The sequence below is a fragment of the Pituophis catenifer genome, unplaced genomic scaffold (genome assembly GCF_029215685.1).
Source record: "Pituophis catenifer annectens isolate HBS135680 unplaced genomic scaffold, rPitCat1.0.hap2 SCAF_10, whole genome shotgun sequence".
Lineage (NCBI taxonomy): Eukaryota > Metazoa > Chordata > Lepidosauria > Squamata > Colubridae > Pituophis > Pituophis catenifer.
In genome coordinates, this window is record NW_027256890.1 from 14,323,646 (window position 1) to 14,346,241 (window position 22,596).

Here is a 22,596-nt window from a genome sequence, read left to right on the forward strand (position 1 = left end):
AACCAAGTGTGAGAATGTCCTTGGTTCCCAAGAGAAAGTATTTTGTTTCGGCCACAAAAATCCCTCTATCTCACATCCTCCCCGCTCCCTGACCCTGAGCTCCAGTGTGGCAACCCTGAAGCGGTACAAAAATGGCTTCGGTCAAGACAGCTTCAGGGTTGACACCTACCTGGCTCCAGGTAGCTGAACTGTGCCAGAGACTGCCTCTCCAGGTGCTCCAGGTCAAAGGTCTCAGCTTCCCGGCCACTCAGGTGCCTCACCAAATGCTTATTCACCATGCAGACACAGCCTAGGTGAATCAGGGCCCGCAGGAGTAACGGCACCTGGGAAAGAGAAACCAGTTGATAAATCTCACCAGGCTCAAGGTTGACTCAGCCTTCCATCCTTTCTAAGGTAGGTAAATTGAGGACCCAGACTGTGGGGGCAATAAGCTGACTTTGTATAAATATACAAAAGGATGAAGGCTATTGCTTAACGCATTGTGAGCCGCCCTGAGTCTCCGGAGAAGGGCGGCATATAAATCAAACCCAAAAAAATAAAAAATGATATACTGTATATATAAAGCAGGGGTCCCCAATCCCCAGGGATGCCCGCTACCAAAACCAGACCACGAGAGATGGACAAGCACGCTCACTTGAAGCTTCACTCGTGCTAGCAGAAGCCAAGTGTGAGTGGAAAGTGCTTACTGGACGAAACTCCACGCGCATGAGCAACCTCTGCTCGTAAAAGCCAGGGATTGCTAATCAAACGCTCTTGATCAATTGGTCATCAGCAGGTATGGCTACCTCTATAAAAATGGAAATTAGAATAGAGCTGGAAGGGTCCTTGGAGGTCTTCTAGTCCAGCCCCCCGCTCAAGCAGGAGAACCTATACTATCTCAGACAAATGGTTGTCCAACGTCTTCTTAAAAACCTCTAGTGATGGAGTGCCCACAACTTCTGGTGGCAAGCAGTTCCACTGGTTAACTGTCCTCACTATCAGGAAGTTTCTCCTTAATTCCAGGTTGCTTCTCTCCTTGGTTAGTTTCCATCCGTTGCTTCTTGTCCTGCTTTCAGGTGCTTTGGAAAATAAGTTGATCCCCTCCTCTTTGTAGCAGCCCCTTAAATACTGGAACGCTGCTATCATGTCCCCCCTAGTCCTTCTTTTCCTTACACTAGCCAAACCCAAATCGTGCAGGCGCTCTTTGTATGGCTCTTTGTATGTATCTCCAGGCCTTTGATCACCTTAGTTGCTCTTCTCTGAACTTTTTCCAAAGTCTCAACCTCTTTTTTTGTAGTACGGTAGTACAACAATTGGTTGCAGTATTCCAGGTGTTGGCCTTACTAGGGTTTAGAGTTTGCTGGTCAAGGTATTACCTGGGTCTCGTAAACCCCCTCGATGTCTGGAGCAGAGAGGCTGGCGTTGATCTCATTGACGTGCTCCAGGTACATGTCTTCGGGCACGGAGTACTCGTACAGGTGGAAGGCCAAGCTGGAACGAGGAAGAATTCGATTCACCTGCAAAGAGAACAGGGGGAGCTCAGGAGGAGACCTCTTCTTTATCTGCCCTGAAGGGATTTGGAGAATTTAATCAATTTTTATCCCTTTAGGATGATAAATTGGCTTTTGCCTGTATGAAGCTATCTGCCTGTGGAATGAACCCACCATTCAGGATCTGCATACTTTTGGTTCTTAGGAAAGGAGTTAACTCGTCTTCTTTTTTAAAATATCTGGGTCTCTTCAGTTTAAATCAGTTAATTGTTAAGGTAGTCCTTAACAAGAGCTGCAATGGTGCAGTGGTTAGAGTGCAGTACTGCAGGCTACTTCTGCTGATCACCGGCTGCCAGCTGTTTGGCAGATCGAATCTCACCAGGCTCAAGGTTGACTCAGCGTTCCATGGTGGGTAAAATGAGGACCCAGATTGTTGGGGAGGCAAGAGGCTGACTCTAAACCGCTTAGAGAGGGCTGTAAAGCACTGTAAAGCGGCATATAAATCTAAGTGCTATTGCTATTGCTCTTAACATACGAGCACAATGGATCCCAAAATGGATGTTGCTAAGCGAGACATTTGTTAAGTGAGTTCTGCTCCATTTTTACAACTTCTCCTGCCTCCATTTGTTAACGGAATCCCTGCCATCGTTAAATTAGCCACACGGTTGTTAAGTGAAACTGGCTTTTCTGTGGACTTGGCTTGTCGGAGAGTCGCAGAAGAACCTTCTGACAAGGACAATTCCAGAAGATTTGGGAAATTACGTACTGGATCGTTCCACTACTGGAGTTTGAGGTACCTTTTTGTAAACCGTGCTCTCTTCGGGTTTAGGAACGCGCTGGTTGATATAGAAGATACGTGGGACGTTCAGTTTGAGGCAGTAGAGATCGCTCCCAATCACAGCCCATAGCTTGAAGAGACCTGGCTGGCCACTCTCAGCAATCTAGCAGGAGGAAAAAAAAAGTGACAAGGACCAGAAGAAAGACCACGTCTTCAATCAAGAGGAAAATACCTCTTAGTATGGGAATTGTGGCTAGTATTATTTTATTTATTTATTTATTTAGTCGCATTTCTATGCCGCCCAACTCCCGAGGGACTCTGATGACATAGAAGGTAGAAATTGGAAAAACACTATGTTGCCACAAAATAGAATACATTATAATTACAATGTATATGTAAATCTGAGAAGCTGAAAGAATATTATTATGTTTGTTTGTTTGTTTGTTTATTTATTATTTATTTATTTATTATTTATTTATTTATTTTCAATTTATATACCGCCCTTCTCCCTGAGGACTCAGGGCGGTGCACAGCCAGAATTAAAAACATGAAATACAAATATTAAAAACAATTAAAATCTATATAAATTTGGCCCAAAATTTAAAAAACCACAAACCAATTAAACATTTAAAAATTTTAAAAAATTTCTTCCTAAGCCAGCCCGGCTTGCTGGAAAAAGTGGGTTTTAAGGGCACGGCGGAAGGCACTGAGGTCTTGGATTCTCCTTATCTCTGGGGGCAGCTGATTCCAGAGGGTAGGTGCCCCCACAGAGAAGGCTCTCCCCCTGGGGGTCACCAGCCTACATTGTTTGGCTGATGGCACCCTGAGGAGGCCCTCTCTGTGGGAGCGCACGGGTCGCTGGGAAGTCGTAATATCAAAGCCATAAAAAAAGCAAAAGTTAGAATATTTCGGACATGGGATGCGACACCCAGAAAAATATGGCATCCTTCACTTAATCCTCCAAGGAAAGATGGAAGGCAAATGAGGTCCAGGCAAAAGAAGAACGTTGTGGCTTCAAAATCTAAGGGACCGGTTTGGACAAAACTCAGCAGCACTTTTTCATGCGGCTGTTGACAAAAATAGGATTGCCAACATGATTGCCAACGTCCAATGATGGATATGGCACAAGAAGAAGAATTAATATCATCATTGTTATCAAGATTTTATATACAGTAAATTGACCCAGACAATGTACTGTTCACTAAGCATCTTGAAGGAAAATGTAAAAAAAAAAAAAAAAATCAAGAGGAAAATCTTGATTTTTGTCAACCACGGGGAATCTTCGGAGAAAGATGCTTGGATTGTTTTCTCGAGATGCTACAAATGCTAGCAAGGAGAAGAAATGTGAGTAGTTTAGGGTATTGCCCTGATGAAAGGCAATACGAGCCTAAGGAAGAATAATCTGAATTTTGTACCGGAGTAGAAAGGGGAGCAAAGAAAAAGAAGGAATTAGAACTCTGCTCTGCGGACTGTTGGCCCTTCAATCACAGCACATCTCCCATCGTGATGGGGCAGACAGGAATCCTGTTTTGCCCAGCAAAGGATTTTGGGAACTGAAGTACAGCATAGCTAGAGGATTATCAGGTCATCGTACAAGATAAGAACGTCGTATCTCACGTGCCCACGGTCCTCCGCAGTGGGTGTGCCCATACCTGGACTATCTGCCAAGGCATGTCAAGGATACTCCGTGCGGTCTTGCGCAGGAAATTGCTCAGGCCCTTGGAGGGCCCAGCCCGAATCGCTCCGCCCCCCGGGGCTGCTTCTCCGTCGGCCAGCCTCCGCTTCTTCCGGCGTTCCTGGCGTTGACGGGCCTGCAGCTCCCACTTTTTCTTATGGTAACGCAGCCAGAGCAGCCGTTCCTCCTGCAGCAGAGCAAACCAGACGGATGCAGCTGTTTTGACAGGGAGCTGCAAAGCCGTCTCAGCTCTGACTCCCACCCCTCCTCCTCTTCCTCCTCTGATTCGGCTGCTGGAGGCCACAACACTTATGCCCGACACTCCTTGAGTTGGAACAGCTGCTCTCTGCAGGGATAACCAAGCCCATCGGAGCAATGGCCATAACCTTCCAATAACTTCCTTTTTCTGAAACTATCTCAGGGGTGAAGGGATCGATGGCTTTCCCACCAGGGCGGCTAATTGGCTGAGAAGCTTCTGCCCTGCTCTCTGATGCAGTTGCAGCCCCGAGGAAGCCGACTTACCTTAGTGGTGCCAACGGGCGGTGGGGGTCCCAGGATCTCCCTCCAGGATTGGGTGAGCTCCAGAGCTTGGGACTGCTGCTGGCTCTCCTCTGCGGTGGGGGTTCGTTTACGCTTGCTTGACATGGGGGGCACTGGCTGCACAGGTTTGGCGACCCCAAAATCTTCCATATCGGCCACCTGACTATTTGGAGTATTCTCACTGGGGAAATTAGTGGAGACCTACAGGGAAAGTCCACAGATGATTACCGTATTTTTCAGAGTATAAAATGCTCCGGACTATAAGATGCACCTACCTTTTTTTTTTGGGGGGGGGGGGGGGGAAACGAGAAAAAAAAAATCTGCCTCCCAGCAATTTGCCTCCTTGCAGCAAACAGCGGAGGCCCGCCCGACCATAGGCAATGGCAATCCCTGCAGCCTGAAACAGCTGAGGGTCGGGAGGCCGATCAAACTGACAATCAGCTGCTTGTGTTAATCAGGCTATGCTGAAGCTGAAACGGGCTGTTTGCTGTTAGGAGGTAAATTGCTGGGAGGCAGAGGCCAAAGGGTGGGAGCCGGCAGGGCTACATTCGGTGTATAAGACGCACCCTAATTTTCACTCTCTTTTAGGGGGGAAAAAAAGTGTGCCTTATACTCTGAAAAATAAGATATATGAAGGATGTTAGCTCTGCCATCTTCACTACAGTTGTCTGGCATCCTGGCATAACTGGTGGGGGGGGGGGGGATAAGAGGAAATTGGGGAAGGTATGCAGGTGAAGAGAAGAAGGATGCAAGGGGGGAAAGGAAGACACTGACAGGAACCAGAGGTGCTAAGTGGCTAGATTTCACCACCTCGAGGACTCCTGGCCTGGGAACGAATGCAAAACCTCTTCGAGACACGCCTGCAATCAAAGCAGTTCTCCAAACATCAAACCAAGATATTGTTCTGCACTGACGGTCCGGTATATAAGTTTATAAGGGCTGTTGCTATACGGCATGTCTTTGTCCTGCTGGAGGCTGTGGCAGAGAACTGCAGGTGTGCTATCTTACCTGTCTTTTGCCTTCGCTGACAAAGAGCTCGCTGATTTTTTTCTGCTTGTACACGTCGTTTTTCTCCAGCAGCTTCTTGTGCAGCCAATCAGGGTGACGGACACGGGGCACCGGATTCTTCACCTGTCGGGAAGCCTCACGTTTAGCCCTCCCTTGGTTTTTATTTCTTTCCCCTTTTCCAGTGAGGACGGTACATCTTTTACATTGATGCTATCATGTCATTAGGGGGGAACCTGACAGCAACGTTCCAATATTTGAGGGGCTGCCCCAAAGAAAAGGAGGTGATTAAATTATTCTCCAAAGGACCAGAAGGCAGGACAAGAAGCGAAGGATGGAAACTAACCAAGGCGAGAAGCAACCTGGAATTAAGAAGAAACTTCCTAACAGTGAGGACAATTAACCAGTGGAACGGCTGGCCACCAGAAATTGTGAATGCTCCAACACTGGAGGCTTTTAAGAAGAGACTGGACAACCATTTCTCTGAAATGTTATAGGGCCGTGATGGCGAACCTATGGCATACGTGCCACAGGTGACACGCAGAGTCCTCTCTGGGGGCACGCAAGCCGTTGCCCCAGCTCAGCTCCGCCTCGCATGCCCACGCCTCCCGCCAACCAGCTGGTTTTCAGGTCTCTGTCGTGCATGTGTGGGGTGCATATGGGAGATGTGCGTGCATGCGTGGGGATGGGGTGATACGTGGGGTGCATGCAAGTGTCGTGCGCACATGTGTGGGGTTGCATGCACATGCATGGGATTGCGTGTGCATGCATGATGCACACGCACATTGCATTATGGGTGTGCGCACACATGGTTTCATCACTCAGTGCCAAGAAGGTTAGCCATCACTGTTATAGGGTTTCCTTCCTGAGCAGGGGGCTGGACTAGAAGACCTCCAAGGTCCCTTCCAACTCGGTTATTCTGTTCTGTTTTGCTGTTTAATGCAGTGGGGTGGCTGCCCCTCTCCCCAAGGATTCGCTCCCAAGCCTAATTACCTGTTGCAGTGCTGCCGGGATGGTGATAATCTTTTGGATCGTGCTGCCCAATCTTTCGATGTAATAATCCCAGTCTAGGATCTGCGGATAAAACAGGCAAACCCCGATGAGGCCCAAAGGGATAAAACTGAGTCACCTAAGTTATATCTCTGGTTAGTTAACAGCGGCAACCAGAAGTAATTTCCCAGGAATCCTGGGAAAGTACTGTTGAGGAATTTGCAGAGCAAACCCTAGAGTAGCAAGGGTGTGCACATGAAAGCGATTGAGAGCAGTTGCAAATCACCACAGCCAACACACAGAAACACTGAGTTGTGTTTACTTCAGGAAAAATAGTAATAAGGCACAGTCCAATAAACAGTCCAGGTCATACACAGATAAAGCGGTAGATACTAGAACAATAGTCCAGGGATATTCCAATAACAAAGTCTTCTTACCAGTCGTCGTAGTCATACACAATAAACAGTTGCAAACAGTAGCAAACACAGCACAGAGCAGTAAAGAGCAGTAACAATCAGCAAGGAGTATCAAAGAGAAAGCTTCCTCTTAAGGACATTGGCTACAGAGCACGCCAATCAGGACACAGTACGATGCAATACAGTCTTAAAGCCATAATGCTGGTTTATATATTGCCAACCCAACAAGCCACGAGAATCTGGACTGTAACCAGATCGGATCCATTCAGTTCAGCCTGATTTGCTTACCGTTCGGATATCAAAATCCTGCAGCGAAGGGCTTTTGAGCCACTTCCGGAGGTAATGCTTGCGCACCGAGAGCTCGGCTTGGAAAATGGCGAGTGGGATGGCTCTGGGTGGAAGGAAGAAGAGATTAGCGCTCCTCAAAGCCAGTCGAAGAAAAGTACAAGTTGATTGTCTATTGGATCGGCCTCCCGACTCTCAGCTGTTTTGCGGGGGCATCTGCTGCTTGCTGCAAGGAGGTAAATTGCTGGGAGCAGATTTTTTTTTTCTTGTGCTAATCAAGCTATGCTGAAAACAAAAATGAAAGTAAAGCAGGCCGTTTGCTGTTTGCTGCAAGGAGGCAAAATTGCGCAGAGGCAGATTTCCTTTTCTTGTTTTCCTCACCAAAAAAAGTAGGTGCATCTTATACTCTGAAAAATACGGTATGTCTCAGAAGGATGGGCCTTTCCCCTTTAGGGTGTCTCCCGTGTTCCGCTATATCCCCAGAATGAGAGTGACAGCCCCCCCCTCCTCAAAACACGGTGGATGTACCTCTCTGTAACTGGCGAGCCTTCCGGTTTCTTGGAGATGATAAACCGACAGCTCAGGCCAGCGTCCTTCACCATCTGGTCCCCAAGAAACTCCGCCAGGCGCTTGGCTGTGCTGATGGACGTGGATTTTTGCTCTCCGTAATCCTCCAGCTTCCGAGACATGGATCGATTCTCCGAGATCAACTCAAACAGCTCGGAATCGGGCATGTTGGCTGCCTGGAAGGGGGGGAAAAAAAAAACCACATTTCTTTCCTGTATCTGTATGGATTCAGTGCTCCCGTCAAGCTATGGACAGCTTCATCCTCTCCGCGGTACATTTGAACACCGGACATGCTCAACCAGGGAAGTAAAAAGAAGAGGAGCCGTATCGACAGCAGTAAGATGGTACAGCACAAGGTATAATTTATAATTAATGTATTTTTCAGAGTATAAGACGCACCCACCTTTTTTGGGGAGGAAAACAAGAAAAAAAATCTGCCTCTGCCTCCCAGCAATTTGCCTCCTTGCAGCAAACAGCTTCATCACAGCCTGATTAGCACAAGAAAAAAAATCTGCCTCCCAGCAATTTGCCTCCTTGCAACAAATGGGGCACACAGCAATAGGCAATCCCTGCAGCCTGAAACAGCTGATGGTCGGGAGGCCGATCTAACCGACAATCAGCTGCTTGTGCTAATCAGGCTGTGCGGAAGCTGAAACTGAAACAGGCTGTTTGCTGCAAGGAGGCAAATTGCTGGGAGGCAGAGGCCAAACGGTGGGGGCTGGCGGGTGGGCAGGGCTACATTCGATGTATAAGACGCACCCAAATTTTCACCTTCTTTTGGGGCGGGGGGGGGAATGTGTGTCTTATACTCCAAAAAATACGGTAATTTATTCTCCTCGTTTTGGTTTCCGCGAAGTCCCATTTAAAGGGTAGAATAGCAACAGCTGGGTGAAAAAGCAGCTGGGTAATTTTAGAAGAGCTCCAAAAGTCTTGTTTTTCACTGTGTGAATCATAATCATTTTTTTAATGACCCCATAATCCCTTGCGGGGTGGCATCTGGGCAACTGAATGGAGCTGAGTGTTTATGGCCGGATGCCCTTCCTGTCGCCAATGTGGAGCTATATGAATGCCTTTGGGAAAATGCTGCTTTCCCGGTTGTCCCAGGAAACGGCGCTCTCTTTCCGGAAGTGAATTTTCCACTGCAAGGATTGATTTGCTGCCTTCCAAAGGCCACAAAGCTGTAGGGGGGACTCTCTGCCCACCTGCATTCGTATCGTTTCCCTCCCGAGGTTCTACAAAAACACCATGGCATCAACCTGAGCATCTGCTGCAGGAAGAAACTGGTGAGAACCCGACTCCCACCTTGCTGTACAGGACATCGAGCCAGTAATCGGCTACTTTGGCGACCGAAGCGTAGACCTCCTCCAGGGTCGTTCCGTTCAGGAAGGCCTCAAAGACCGACGACTGGAAGATCTTCACCAACTGCAGCTCTCCTCGTCTCTTCACTTCAAAGCCCTTCAGTTCAGCCAGGGAACCATCTTCATTGAACACAGCGTATCTAAAAACACAGCCATTGTCATCATCAGGACCAAGGCAAACTCCCTAGTATTTATTTGGGGGGCAATCTCCAATTGCAATCTCCCTAACGCCCTAATGAATCCAGACATGCCAGGGTGCTCGGGTACCACGTTTCGATGCCACTTCCAGCCTCCCTTTACCACACCTGCCCTATCTAGCAATAGCAATAGGCACTTAATATGCTGCTTCACAATGCTTTACAGTTCTCTAAGCGGTTTACAGAGTCAGCCTCTTGCTCCTAACAATCTGGGTCCTCATTTTACCCACCTTGGAAGGACGGAAGGCTGAGTCAACTTTGAGCCTGGTGAGAATCGAACTGCCGAACTGCAGGCAGCCGGCAGTCAGCAGAAGTAGCCTGCAGGACTGCACTCTAAGCACTGCACCACTGAGGCTCTCTAAGGAGTCTTCTTCCTGAAACTTTTGTCTTCCCAATCCTGGACTCTCACCTTTTCTTCAGCTTCTTGCCTTCCTCCTTGGAGGCTGGAAGAATCATAGCCAGATAGGGCCCGTCTACTTCAAAAAAGATGCTATTTTCGGAGCGGGAAACATACTTGAGGGATGCTGGGTCCACCAGCTCTTGGTACTGGTTGTTGGTAAAACCCTCCTGTACAAAAAAATGGACACACAGACAGCTTTTGGCACCATTTCTTTTTCTTTTTGAAAAGTTTTACAAAAAGGAAATACAAAAAAAATTCCCCCCCCTTCCCCCCCCCTCCCCCCCCGACTTCCCAGAGCAAAATACAAGGTATTTCTCTTAATCAAACATAAACTAGATTAATCTACTTATCCTCAAAGTACTGCATCCCCCACCCAAAACCTTAACTCCACTACAGATAACCAAATACTTCTAATGCTAACATTTATTCATAAGCTATTTGATATTTCCTTGTCTGATACTTATTTTGAATATAATCAATCCATCTTCTCCATTCCGATACGTATCTTTCTTGCGTGTGGTCCTTCAAGTACGCCGAGATTTTCGCCATTTCTGCTAGGTTTGTTACTTTCAATATCCACTCTTCAATAGTAGGCAAAGAGTTCTTCTTCCAGTATTGAGTATTGAAACTAAGAACTGTTCTCTCCTCTGCCTGTAACTTCTACCACATTGGAAGAATCAGCTATTGGTATTGTACGTTTACTCATGTGTTATTATGTATATAAAGAGAAGTTAATGAATCCTGCTGCATCAGTCTGCCTGTGTGTGCTTTCTGGATTTGATTTCCTGCAACAAACTCTGACGACACCTTCTTAATGAACCTCATGCATGGATGTTAGGGACTGAACCCGTGGCAACGGACTATGTCCTGTGCCACCTCCTTTTGTGGAGAAAAAAATGCAGCACGCATCTCCTCACCTTCACCATGATGTTCAGCATGGCCCCCGGATACGAGATGGTCACCTTGGGTTTCTTGGAATGGGTTGACTTGATGACAAAGTTCTCTGGAAAGCTGTTTGGAAGCACGCACCATATCCCATCTGTGTCAAGCTCCAAGGGTCTCCTGCGTAGCGGAAAACAGGTGGTCACGTAGAGATTAACAATCACGGAAGGCGGTACCAAGACCAAAGACCGCCAGTGCCACAGGTATATTCTGAAAACTCTTTTATGTTCTGTCCAAATAGCTGAAAATTAGCATCTCTAATTAGAACAGAGACACAAACTGAATAAAAGGAGGACCGTGGGGTCCTTGGCGTTTTCTGAGCTGGGTGGTTTTCCTGCACACATTTCATAGCCTAACTAGGTAACATCATCAGTACTGGAAGGGAGTGGGGTTTGCAGAGAGGAGGAGGAGGAGGAGGAAGACCATGGAGTCCTTAGTGCTCTCTGAGCTTGGTTTTTTATTTATTTATTTATTTATTTATTTATTTATTTATTTATTTATTTATTTATTTATTTATTTATTTATTTTTCAAATTTCTATACTGCCCTTCTCCTTTCGGACCCAGGGCGGTGAACAGCCAAAATAAAACATTTATACATAAAGTACGATTAAAAATAGATTTAAAATAATTAAATTTGGCCCATAGTTTAAAATTTATCAATTTAAAATCCATATTAAAATTTAAAATCAACCATAAAATCATAAAATCAAGAGAGACCGGCTAACTGAAAGAGATGAGTTTTTAGGGCCCGACGAAAGGTCCGGAGGTCGGAGATCACTCGTATCTCTGGGGGTAGATTGTTCCAAAGGGTAGGTGCCACCACAGAGAAGGCTCTCCTCCTGGGGGTCGCCAGCCGGCATTGTCTAGCCGACGGCACCCTGAGGAAGCCCTCCCTGTGGGAGCGAACTGGCTGGTGGGAGGCTATTGGTGGCAGAAGTATCTTTAAGATATTTCGTGACCCAACTAGGCAACATCATCAGTACTGCAAGGGGGTATGGTTTGTGGAGAGGTGGAGGAGGAGGAGGAGGAGGAGGAGGAGGAGGAGGAGGAGGAGGAGAATGTCTTCCTGTTTATCTGCTAATTCTCAGCAGCTCACTCAAGGACTCACCCAATCTGCTCAATCAGTTCCCTGGCCTGAGTGATGATGTTGGCGCCAGTGAAGCAGACAATGCCAGCCATTTCCATAGAATACCAGCGGGCCCTGCGTAGGAGAGAGAGAGAGAAAACGCGGGGTAGGAACGGGTTCCCAGGTATCTAATCCTGGCGTTGCAACACCCTGAGAAGATTTCAGTGCTCCGTGCCTCGAGTTGCCTTTGAAAAAAGGCACCTGTGGGAGGCCACCGCTAGCTGAGTTCCTTCCGTCCAGTTTTACACTCACCCTTTGCGCATGACGTAGCCATAGAAAGAGTTGAGGATGCACTTGTGTGCCAGCTGCAGGGAGTCATATAAGATCTCCATGTTCTTGCAACGCTTCACTTCGGAGGCATCGGCCATTTCAGTGGCAGCTGCCAGCTTCTTCTTCCACACCTGGAACAGGGAGACAGGAAAGACGGATGGTCCTTACAGGCAGCACAAAAAAAAAAAACATCTTGGAAGGCTCAGAGAGGGATTTCCTGAGGCTTAAAGCAACAGCCTATTGAGGGCTGAAGTTAGGTTCATGTAATTTATTTTTGTTCAGTCTGAATAGCAGGCATCTTCCATAGCCAAAGACTCCAAATTCCTAGAAAGGCAGGAAGCTTGCCACACCTATTCATCCCCGCCCCCTGTCTTTTATCCCCAGGGCTAGAGGGGGGCTACGCTAGCAGCGGTGGCTCTTCCGTCCCAAGGACTGGCCCATAGATTTCCACTGCTCTCCTCTCCTCTGCCTTCTGGGCATCCGTGCATCAGGCACTGGACCCAGCTTTTCCTCCTCTTCCTCATCAGCCGCCTCCAGACCTGGGGGCTGTTGACTCTCCATCTGAGGGCTGACGGACAGTCCAGGCTCCGCCTCTGTCTCTCTCTCTCTGCCAGCTCCATTCCCTCTTCCTCCCAGAACTCTCAGGTTGCCCTGATGCTGACCCTGACTCCCACCCCTCCTCTTCCTCCTCCTCCTCTGATTTGGCTGCTGGAGGGGTTGGCAGCTGACAGGCCACAACAATAAGGCACCCAAGTTTGGGCTATGACCCCAATAACCTCTATCGTACCTTATGTAATCCTTTAAACTCATAGCGACGATCTCGAAAAGCCCGGACCGTGTCTACGTAGAAGGAGTTCTCTCGCTGACAAATAGTAGTGACGCGTTCTTCCACTTTTGTCACATGGATCTTCTTGTAAGCTTTGCGGCAATAATCTGCTCCAAAGATAGGAGGTATTTTATCCCAAATACAGGACTTTTCTAGGAAATCGTTCCAGATATTCCCCATACACATACAGGTAGTCCTTGATTTACAACACTTTGTGACAAGAAAAGTTGTAAAAATGGGGCAGAACTCACTTAAAACAAATTTCTCACTTAGCAACGTAAATTTTGGGCTCAACTGTGGTCATAGATTGGGAAAATAAGTGTATATCATTCACCAATTTTGTGTTTTGCTTCACATTGGCTGCATCACTTGCATTAAAACATCAGCTTATTGGTGACATGGTGACAATAATGCTGCCCTTCATTTGCTCATCTGGAATGAATACCATATTTCCCCAAAAATAAGACCAGGTCTTATATGAATTTTTGCTCCAAAAGACGCATAAGGGCTTATTTTCAGGTGATCTTATTTATTTTTTGTTGCAACAGACGTAGTAAATGCATCCATCCGGCTGACAATCTTAACTGGGGCTTATTTTGGGGGTGGGGTTATATTACGAGCATCCTGAAAAATCATGCTAGGACTTATTTTCATGTTAGGTCTTATTTTGGGGAAAATATGGCATCAGCCTCCACTTTGAACTTGAAAAAAGTTCAGAACTTGAAAAGAATTTTCAAGTTCAGAATTTCTCGCCTGGAACCAAAGGAGGTTTTATTCTCACCAGCCAATCGCTTCTTTTCGTATTTGGCTTGATCTTCTCGGGACAGTTCGTGAAACGCCCGGGGAGGCCCATTTGGGAAAAGAGCAGGAAACTTCTCCGATTCCAATTGTTGCTGGATGCGGTGGAATTCGCTCCGGCTCGCTGGCACTGGAGGAAAAAAAAAGGGAGCTAAGAATACTTCTGAAGAGTCAGGCTTGGAGAATACGAACTAAAAGAATTATGCTTGAAGGCCACAGACATTAAGACTCACTGAATTCTCCCCTCCATTGCCAGGTCATTTTCCGTTGACAGCTGGCGCTGGGCTTGTTGAAATCACAAGCGGCACAGGTTGCCTCGTCCACGATAGCCGAGGGCTGAGGGGGGGAAGAAAGCATTCATGACAAAGGCCACGTGGGCATATGCATAATTTTGTATGCATTTATTTTGTCATGTTTATGTAGTGTATGCTGGAGATGGAGACCTTTGAGAGCTGAATGCAACAAGATTTCATTTTAATGTATGCTGATTAGTGTACATTCAAAGTGGCAATAACGTCTATATAAGAAGAGGGAGAACAGAACAAGCAGTTTATGCACCGGGGAAGCTGGATCTTATCTTTATGGTCTTTTAGTTCATTAATATTATATATAAAGTTTATTGTCATTGTACCTATGTACACAGTATACCCGTACAACGAAATTCACATAACACCCAGAGACCAAGCCCAACACACATGACAATCCCCAAACACACTCCCACCCACCAAAAATTCCCCACCCCTAAACCACCCAAGCATTCACACAGCAGACCAAGTAACGCTGTCCAACAGCTCACTGATGGTGGCCCTTTAGTTCATGGTTGAGTGCAATTATAGCTCTTAGGCCTCTGGGGTTAAAAGGAACAGGCCAGACAAAATTCAGTACTGAACTAGGTATTAGGAGAAAAGAAAGAACTTTCTAAAGCAACGTTTGAATGCCCTGACATCTAGTGGAAACCCAAATTACGAATAGCTTTGAAAATAAAAGCTAAATACATGGCAGCGTTCCAGAAAACCCCCCCACTCCAAGTAAAACTCTGAAGCAAGCATTTTTCAAAGTTCTATTTACTAGAATAGGCAAACTCACTGCCCCGAGTCTTTCGGGAGAAGGGCGGTATATAAACAATAAATAAATAAACAATAAAACAGGCACATCGAGGAAAACCTGAATCTGAGAGGTCCGGGTTTTCCCCTCAGTAAATCAAACCCCCCAAAACCATCCCCTCACTCCTCAGTCGATCACATGCTCCAATCAACGTCCGTCCCATCTCGAGACCTCACTCCGACCACTCCTTCTCCAGATGCAGGATCGGCCTGACCTTGACTGATAGGAAGAGTGCTATTATGTCTACTAAATCCCCCCCCCCTACTTTCCCACACAGATGGCAGCATGGAAGCTTCCGGCCTAATATGGCTTCCAAAACTGACAGTAAAGACATTCTCATTACTGAATTTGAATGCAGAGAGGATAATGTTATTGTGCAGCCCCTCATCAATTACGAAACAGATTCAACTCTTATTATGAGGAAAAGAATTTTAAAGTCCCGTTCTGACCTTGGACTACAAGATTTACACCTAGTTGCTGGAACGGCATTTTCCTTGGCTGACTGCCCCACCGTGAACCAAAATGAGCATCCCACCCCAAAGAAGAGAATTAAGTCTTAGTCCCCCCAACATCCTCAGCTACCAAGAAAACCCACGTTCACCTGCAGCCTATTGGTCAAGATGATGTTTGGATACATGGCTCCCACATCCAGATGGTAAATGAGAGGACATTCGATTCTGTTGGGAACGTCCTTCAGGGAATTCAGTTTAACTTTGATTTCTTCACAAACCTGTTGCAAAGGACAGAGGTTTAAGGAAGTCGGAGAAAAGGAAAGCTTTCGCGGGGTCACTGACGTTTTGCTGAGCTGTGCTTAAAACTCATACACATCGTTCAAGGGCACAGCAAGCAAAATGTACACTGGGAGATAGGCTGTTTGTCCATGGATCACGTCTCCCTCTGAGAAGGCAACTGTCAAAGCTGGCAAGGAAAGGAATGTCACTCCCTCCCTCATCACATGATAGCAGTCTTCCAATATCTCAGGGGCTGCCCACAAAGAAGAGGGAGTCAAGCTATTCTCCAAAGCACCTGAGGGCAGGAGAAGAAGCAATGGGTGGAAACTAATCAAGGAGAGAAGCAACTTAGAACTAAGGAGGAATTTCCTGACAGTTGGAACAATTAGCCGGTGGAACAACTTGCCTCCAGAAGTTGTAAATGCTCTATCACTGGAGGTTTTTAAGAAGAAATTAGACAGCCATTTGTCTGAAGCCTAAGCAGGGGGTTGGACTAAAAGACCTCCAAGGTCCCTTCCAACTCTGTTATTCTATATTCTACATTCCTATTAACCAGTGGTGGGTTTCAAAATTTTTTACTACCGGTTCTGTGAGTGTGGCTTGGTGGGCATGGCAGGGGAAGGATACTGCAAAATCTCCATTCCCTCCCCACTCTTGGGACAACCAGAGGTGGCATTTGCCAGTTCTCCAAACTACTCAAAATTTCCACTACCGGTTCTCCAGAACCGGTCAGAACCTGCTGAAACCCACCTCTGCTATTAACCAACAATCCACATAAGCAGGAGTAACAATCAAGGAAGAAATAGTATACCAGTCGAAGCTGGTAGAACAATCTATCGTATATATAAAAAGGAAGCAGAATTTTTTCCTTCCTGCCCTGGCAGAGTAACCTAGCTTGATAGTGAAAAATCAAGCTTGAAAAACACCCCAAACCCAACAATTGAATCCTGAGAGATTTATGTTCTTCACTATTGCAAAAAGAGAGAGAGAGAGAGAGAGAGAGAGAGAGAGAGAGAGAGAGAGAGAGAGAGAGAGAAAGCAGAACCTCTGAGAAGCGAAAGGACAGAAAACAAGAATCAGAAACGGCTTCAAGAAGAAGAGACAACTTCAACCGTGGCTGCAGCCGAAGGACAGGGAATTGCAAACAGCAGGCCCTGCCGTTGCCTCATGTTGGTGTCGATTTTCCTAGGCATGGAAGATTTACCTCTTGGAAATTGGTGACCTGCTCTAAGGGAATCCCCTCCTCTTCCTCGATGGCATGGCGGAGTGTCTTCTCCACGCGCTGCAGAAGGAAGTCAAAGGCAGCCGGATTCTGAAGAAGACCCAGGAGAGGAATTTAGCATTCCAGTTCGGTTGAAACCCACAAGTGCCCCAAAACAGTGAGTGAACAATCTGCGCAACAGAAACGCAAAGGAGAATATTTTGTAGCGCAGGATTGACTTGAGGGTTTCTTGGTGCTCTCTGAGCTAGCTTGTTTTCTTGCAGACGTTTTACGACCCAAGTAGGTAACATCATCAGTGCTAGTAAGGAGTGGGGTTTGCTCTCAGTTTGTATTCTGGTGGCTTGCCCTGTCAGTGTTGGTGGAGGTGGTCTTAAGAGATTCTTTGGTTGGGCTTTTTACGGTTGGCTCTTTGGCAGTTTCTTGACTGGGGTATTGTTGACTTGATTGTTGGTCTGAGGTTAACCTTGGAGTTAATCTATGCTGATCTGGGGTGCTGATTGCTGGTGGAGAATGCTGGTGGCATTCTGACAAATTAGCCATCAATAGACACATAGACATGATCTCCGACCTCCGGACTTTTCATCGGGCCCTAAAAACTCATCTCTTTCAGTTAGCCGGTCTCTCTTGATTTTATGATTGGTTTTAAATTTTGATATGGATTTTAAATTGATAAATTTTAAACTATGGGCCAAATTTAATTATTTTAAATCTATTTTTAATCGTACTTTATGTATAAATGCTTTTATTTTGGCTGTTCACCGCCCTGAGTCCGAAAGGAGAAGGGCGGTATAGAAATTCGAATAATAAATAAATAAATAAAAATAAATTAACATCCATACACAAAAGAGACAATCAACCAGCCCCAAAGGGAACAAAAACACCACCAGCAATCAGCACCTAGATCCGTGTAGATTAACACCACGGGACACCCGTGACTGGAGAATCTCCATAGGCATTTTTCCACCGAAGGTTTGTACCATTTTAAAGCGGCAGGGGATATCACTGCGAAAGACCCCCGACTCCAGGGCCTCCACGTGGCCCCCAATGTAGGTCTCCGAGTCGAGCACGTGCCCATCCTCCGTAAGCTTGTTGAACTCCTGCTCTTGCTTGTTGGGGAAGACGATGTTGGCATGGTAGGCTTGGACCATAAGCAGCGCCTCGCACAAGGTTCCAGAGCCTTTCCGGAGCACCTGCAGGAGGAGAAAAGTTGAAAGGCTGGAAACAAGGTCAATCCACAATCAACAGAATCTGACCAGATTATGCTGACAGTCGTTCCCTGTTTTGTTTTTCAGATTTATTTTCTTAGATAGATAGATAGATAGATAGATAGATAGATAGAGATAGATAGATAGAGATATAGATAGATAGATAGAGATAGATAGATAGATATAGATAGATAGATAGATAGATATAGATAGATAGATATAGATAGATAGAGATAGATAGATAGATAGATAGAGATAGATAGATAGATAGATAGATAGATAGATAGATAGATAGATAGAAATATATATTTATTGTACATTTTTCTTTATAATAAATCACATTTCAGTTTTGCAATGACAGTGTACTGGCTGTATCCAGTCCTTTTTAAGCATATATAGTTTTATACACTCTGATTCTAACCTATATTCTCTTAATCATACCTTTATAGTCTCTTTTAAATGCATAGTGTTGTACGTCATACTTGTACCATAATATTCTATATATTTATATATTTTAAACTGCCCAAGGAGCTGCTGATTCAGTTCTACAGAGGAATGATGGAGTCTGTCATCTGCACCTCTATAACTGTCTGGTTTGGCTCTGCAACCCAACAAGACAGACAGAGACTTCAGAGGATCATTAGAACTGCAGAAAAAAACATGGCTACCAACCTGCCTTCCATGGAGGACCTGTATCCTGCACGAGTCAAAAAGAGGGCTGGGAAAATATTTAGACCCCTCGCATCCTGGACATAAACTCTTTCAACTCCTACCCTCAAAATGACGCCATAGAGCACTGCACACCAAAACAACTAGGACGGTTTTTCCCGAACGCCATCACTCTGCTAAAGAAATAATTCCCTCAACACTGTCAAACTATTCACTAGGTCTGCATTACTATTAGTCTTCTCATCATTCCTATCACCCATCTCCTCCCACTTATGACTGTAACCTTGTTGCTTGTATCCTTACGATTTACATTGACTGTTTCCTAGTATGATTTGATTGCTTATTTGTACCCTATGACTATCATTAAGCGTTGTGCCTTATGATTCTTGACGAATGTATCTTCTCTTTTTATGTACACTGAGAGCATATGCACCAAAGACAAATTCCTTTGAGGAACTTCTCGGAGTTTTCTTTCATTTGGGGGGTGTTTTTTGGAACCCTGACACCAAGTGATTGGACAGAGAAGGAATTTTGTCTCTGGCGCAGAAGCTCCCCAGTGTACATACAAGCAACAAGTGATAAATCAGGATCAAAGTTATCGTAACAATACATTCATCATCAATCATAAGATGCAAGACTTAGGGATAGCGGCAGGGCAAAGAGAAACTGAGGCCCAGCAAAGCAAAGGAGAAACGCTCTCTTGCTCACCTCGTCAGGCTCCATCGGGATGATTGTACACAAGGCAAAGATGAAAGGGTGCACGTACTTCATGTACATGTAGTAGGTGGCAACAGCATCTGACACTGAATAGGTGGCCAAAGTCTGGAAGAATCAAGAAACCAGTTTAATACTCTGGCACTCGAAACCAGCGCCCTGAAGTGCATTTTTTTCAGGGGGCACGGAGAGTGATCATGAATCCACCAGTTTATTGGCCTGTGGATTGGGGAAGATCGCTTGCTATTGCTTTCACACTTCAAGATAGATAAAACTCGACAAAACCTTTTGAGACAAACCCTAGGAACGGGAGCTCACCCTATTGCACAGTTCTTGGGTCTCGAACCCGAGCTGCCAGCTTTCGAGCTGACAAGCTCAGTATGTGCAGTCATCGCTCAGCGGTTAAAATCTGGATCCTTTTTATTACAGACTTTTTGCTGACTACAAGGATTGAAATGTTAAATGATTTAAGGCTTTACATGTGCCTAACGGATGGGTTATTGGAAGAAATATCTGTGTGGAACATTCTACAGCAGTGATGGCTAATCTTTTTTCCATTGCCAAAAGTGGGGGGAGAACTGGGGGGGGGTGTTACTTGTGCGCATGCCCACACCCATAATTCTATGCGCATGCAACCCTCCCCCCCCAGCTCCCCCTGCTTTTGGCACGTGATGACACGGGGACTTGGTAGGCCCGTTTTTTGCTCTCCCCAGGCTTCAGAGCCTCTCTAGGAACCTGGGGAGAGCAAACAACGGGCCTTCTCCATCACCCCAGGTCCTCCGGAGGCAGGAAACAGCTTGTTTCTCTACTTCCGGTGGGTCCAGAAGGCCCGAAAATCAGTTGGCTCCGTGTGCCAACTGTCCGCCATCATAGTTCTAGAGCAGAGGTCTTCAAACTTGGCTATGCTGGCTGGAGAATTCTGGGAGTTGAAGTCCACAAGTCTTAAAGCTGCCAAGTTTGAAGACCTCTGTTCTAGAGGATGAATGTGTTTGTACTTGTGATTAAAGAGTGGAAGCTACTTTTCAAAAATATGTTTTTTCTTTCTCTTATTTTTTTCTTTTCTCTTTCCTTCTGACTTGGGTGTGTTCTCTCTTATGATTGTTATTAAAACTTTTGGTAGAACAAAAAAAACCCGCAAAAACAATCCAAAAGGTATATAGTCAGGGGAATCCTGCCCTGGGATGGAAATATATTTTAAACTGTGTTTAAATTTTATGGGTATATGTTGTTTTAGTATGGCTGTACACCGCCCTGAGTCCTTCGGGAGAAGGGCGGTATAAAAATTTAAATAAATAAATAAATAAATAAATAAATAAATAAATAAATAAATACATACACACACACACACATACATACATACATACATACATACATACATACCTGAGACTCTTCAATCGCCATCCGACACATCTCTTCAGGGTCTAGCTCTACGGGGTCGTAACCCAACTTCGCTTTGGCTGCTGCTTTTAAGTTGTGGCTGCCCACTGGGAGGTAACTGTCCCTCTTCACCCACCTGCCAAGAGGAATCAACGGCACCGAAATCGAGTAGTTAATAACTCAGGGGAGATAACGAAGCTGGCCCCCAGTTCGATTGAGAAGCCGCCACCCTTACCGAAGACAATCCATGTGGATGCACTGCGAGGATTTGTATTCTCCCTGGCCGTCCTTTTGGAACCCAATCTCCTGCTGCATATTCAGCCCATGAACGGCTGCTCTGGCTTCCACAAACGGCCTGGAGACAGGCGAGCCACAGAATCAGACAACGTCTATGGTGCGGAACGCATCAACAAACATTTTAATCCCACGCACACACATTCACAAAAAGGAAACCTGAGAACAATCAATTTTCCAGACCACTCAGTTCCTCTATGCCAGGGGTCCTCAAACATTTTAAACAGGGGGCCAATTCGCGGTCCCTCAGACTATTGGGGACCCAGACTGGCTGGGTAGGCGTGGCTAGGTGGTCATGTGACTGGGTGAATGTGGCCAATTCAGCAGTCCATTAAACAATACACAAAAAATAAACTTTTAATTTGTTATGGCTCTTGGGGGGGTGGAAAGCAGGTTAGTGAAGGGATGTGGCTGCCTTGCGGTGTGTGAGGGACGTGTGTGTGTGTGTGTGTGTGTTTCTCTCTCTCCCTCCTTCCCTCCCTCCCTCGCCCTGGAGGCCAAAAACAGGCCCAATTTTGGCCTCCTCGGCCTCCAATACCACTCTGCTCCCCAAAAACAGGCCCATGTTTGGCCTCCTGAGGTCTCTGCGCGTCTCATTTTTGGCCTCCTCGGCCTCCAGAAGGTGGGTGGGGGCCGGCGGGTAGGTGGGGCGATGTGGACGGGGTAGCCTCGTGGTCCCAAGCGGGCCAGATTAATGGCTTTGAAAGGCCGTATCCGGCCCACGGGCTGTAGTTTGAGGACCCCTGCTCTATGCCTTCAGGTTCAATCCCCAAAATTCCACAATATTCCATTTTCTTTTCCATAGGAATACATGCCACTAAGCAGTCAAGAAGCACTCCAGGTTAAGTGGACGTATTTTGGATGTTCTTTCTATCCTCAAGATTTTTTTTTTAAATAGTCAACATGCAAATTTGTTTCTCTTGTGCAAGGATGATGCCCTTTTTTTTTAGTCAATAAGGACGGATAACCTCGCAGGCTTAGATTCCACTTGGCTTTTAGAGCCTGTTTCTTTCTCTGGACCAAAGGATTACTCGGGATAGGTATATCTCCACCTCTGATTATGTAGGTACAGGTAGCAGACTTTATAAGGTCTGATTCTCACCAGTCAAAGAAGTCTCCGTTGTAGGTCACCATGATAGTTGGTTTGGTTTCTTGAACGTGTTCAAACCACCGCTGGATAAGATGAGCCTGATTTTTTTTTTTAAAAAAAAAAGGTAGAAAAGAAAGTGGGGCATTTAGAGACTGTTATGATTCATGAGTCTCTGCAAATAACTATGCCTGGCTGTTTCTGAGCCTGGTGGGAGAGTAGGTCAGAAACCATTAATACTTGGACAGACTAGTCAAAGAAATCTTGTTTGCATAGCCAGATTTCTGGCATGCTGTGCACCGGTGCTGATGTTGGGAACCCCTGGTGTAATCTATCTGTCTGTCTGTCTGTCTGTCTGTCTATCAATATCTATCTATCTATCTATCTATCTATCATCTATCAATCATCTATCATCTATCAATATCTATCTATCTCTATCAATCTATCACCTATCTATCAATCATCTATCATCTATCTATAGAATCTATCAATCATCTATCATCTATCAATATCTATCAATATCTATCTATCATCTATCTATCTATCTATT

The 22,596-nt window shown here is 45.8% G+C and overlaps 1 protein-coding gene across 1 annotated transcript in view; it reads right to left on the reverse strand.

Annotated features, from left to right (window-relative positions):
- Nucleotides 1–22,596, reverse strand: part of POLE (DNA polymerase epsilon, catalytic subunit) — a 63,559-nt gene that overhangs the window by 31,787 nt on the left and 9,176 nt on the right. The window contains exons 11-34 of the mRNA XM_070951344.1: nt 22,062–22,147; nt 20,901–21,020; nt 20,669–20,801; nt 19,283–19,396; nt 17,678–17,890; nt 16,683–16,790; nt 15,349–15,477; nt 13,877–13,979; nt 13,627–13,773; nt 12,807–12,952; nt 12,002–12,150; nt 11,732–11,824; nt 10,598–10,742; nt 9,690–9,847; nt 9,028–9,223; nt 7,687–7,901; nt 7,162–7,264; nt 6,461–6,541; nt 5,471–5,593; nt 4,445–4,663; nt 3,900–4,109; nt 2,267–2,410; nt 1,356–1,496; nt 170–323 (exon numbers count right to left, since the gene is read on the reverse strand). Coding sequence (XP_070807445.1) covers nt 170–323; nt 1,356–1,496; nt 2,267–2,410; nt 3,900–4,109; nt 4,445–4,663; nt 5,471–5,593; nt 6,461–6,541; nt 7,162–7,264; nt 7,687–7,901; nt 9,028–9,223; nt 9,690–9,847; nt 10,598–10,742; nt 11,732–11,824; nt 12,002–12,150; nt 12,807–12,952; nt 13,627–13,773; nt 13,877–13,979; nt 15,349–15,477; nt 16,683–16,790; nt 17,678–17,890; nt 19,283–19,396; nt 20,669–20,801; nt 20,901–21,020; nt 22,062–22,147 — 3,430 coding nt within the window. The remainder of the gene's footprint in view (nt 1–169; nt 324–1,355; nt 1,497–2,266; nt 2,411–3,899; nt 4,110–4,444; nt 4,664–5,470; nt 5,594–6,460; nt 6,542–7,161; nt 7,265–7,686; nt 7,902–9,027; nt 9,224–9,689; nt 9,848–10,597; nt 10,743–11,731; nt 11,825–12,001; nt 12,151–12,806; nt 12,953–13,626; nt 13,774–13,876; nt 13,980–15,348; nt 15,478–16,682; nt 16,791–17,677; nt 17,891–19,282; nt 19,397–20,668; nt 20,802–20,900; nt 21,021–22,061; nt 22,148–22,596) is intronic.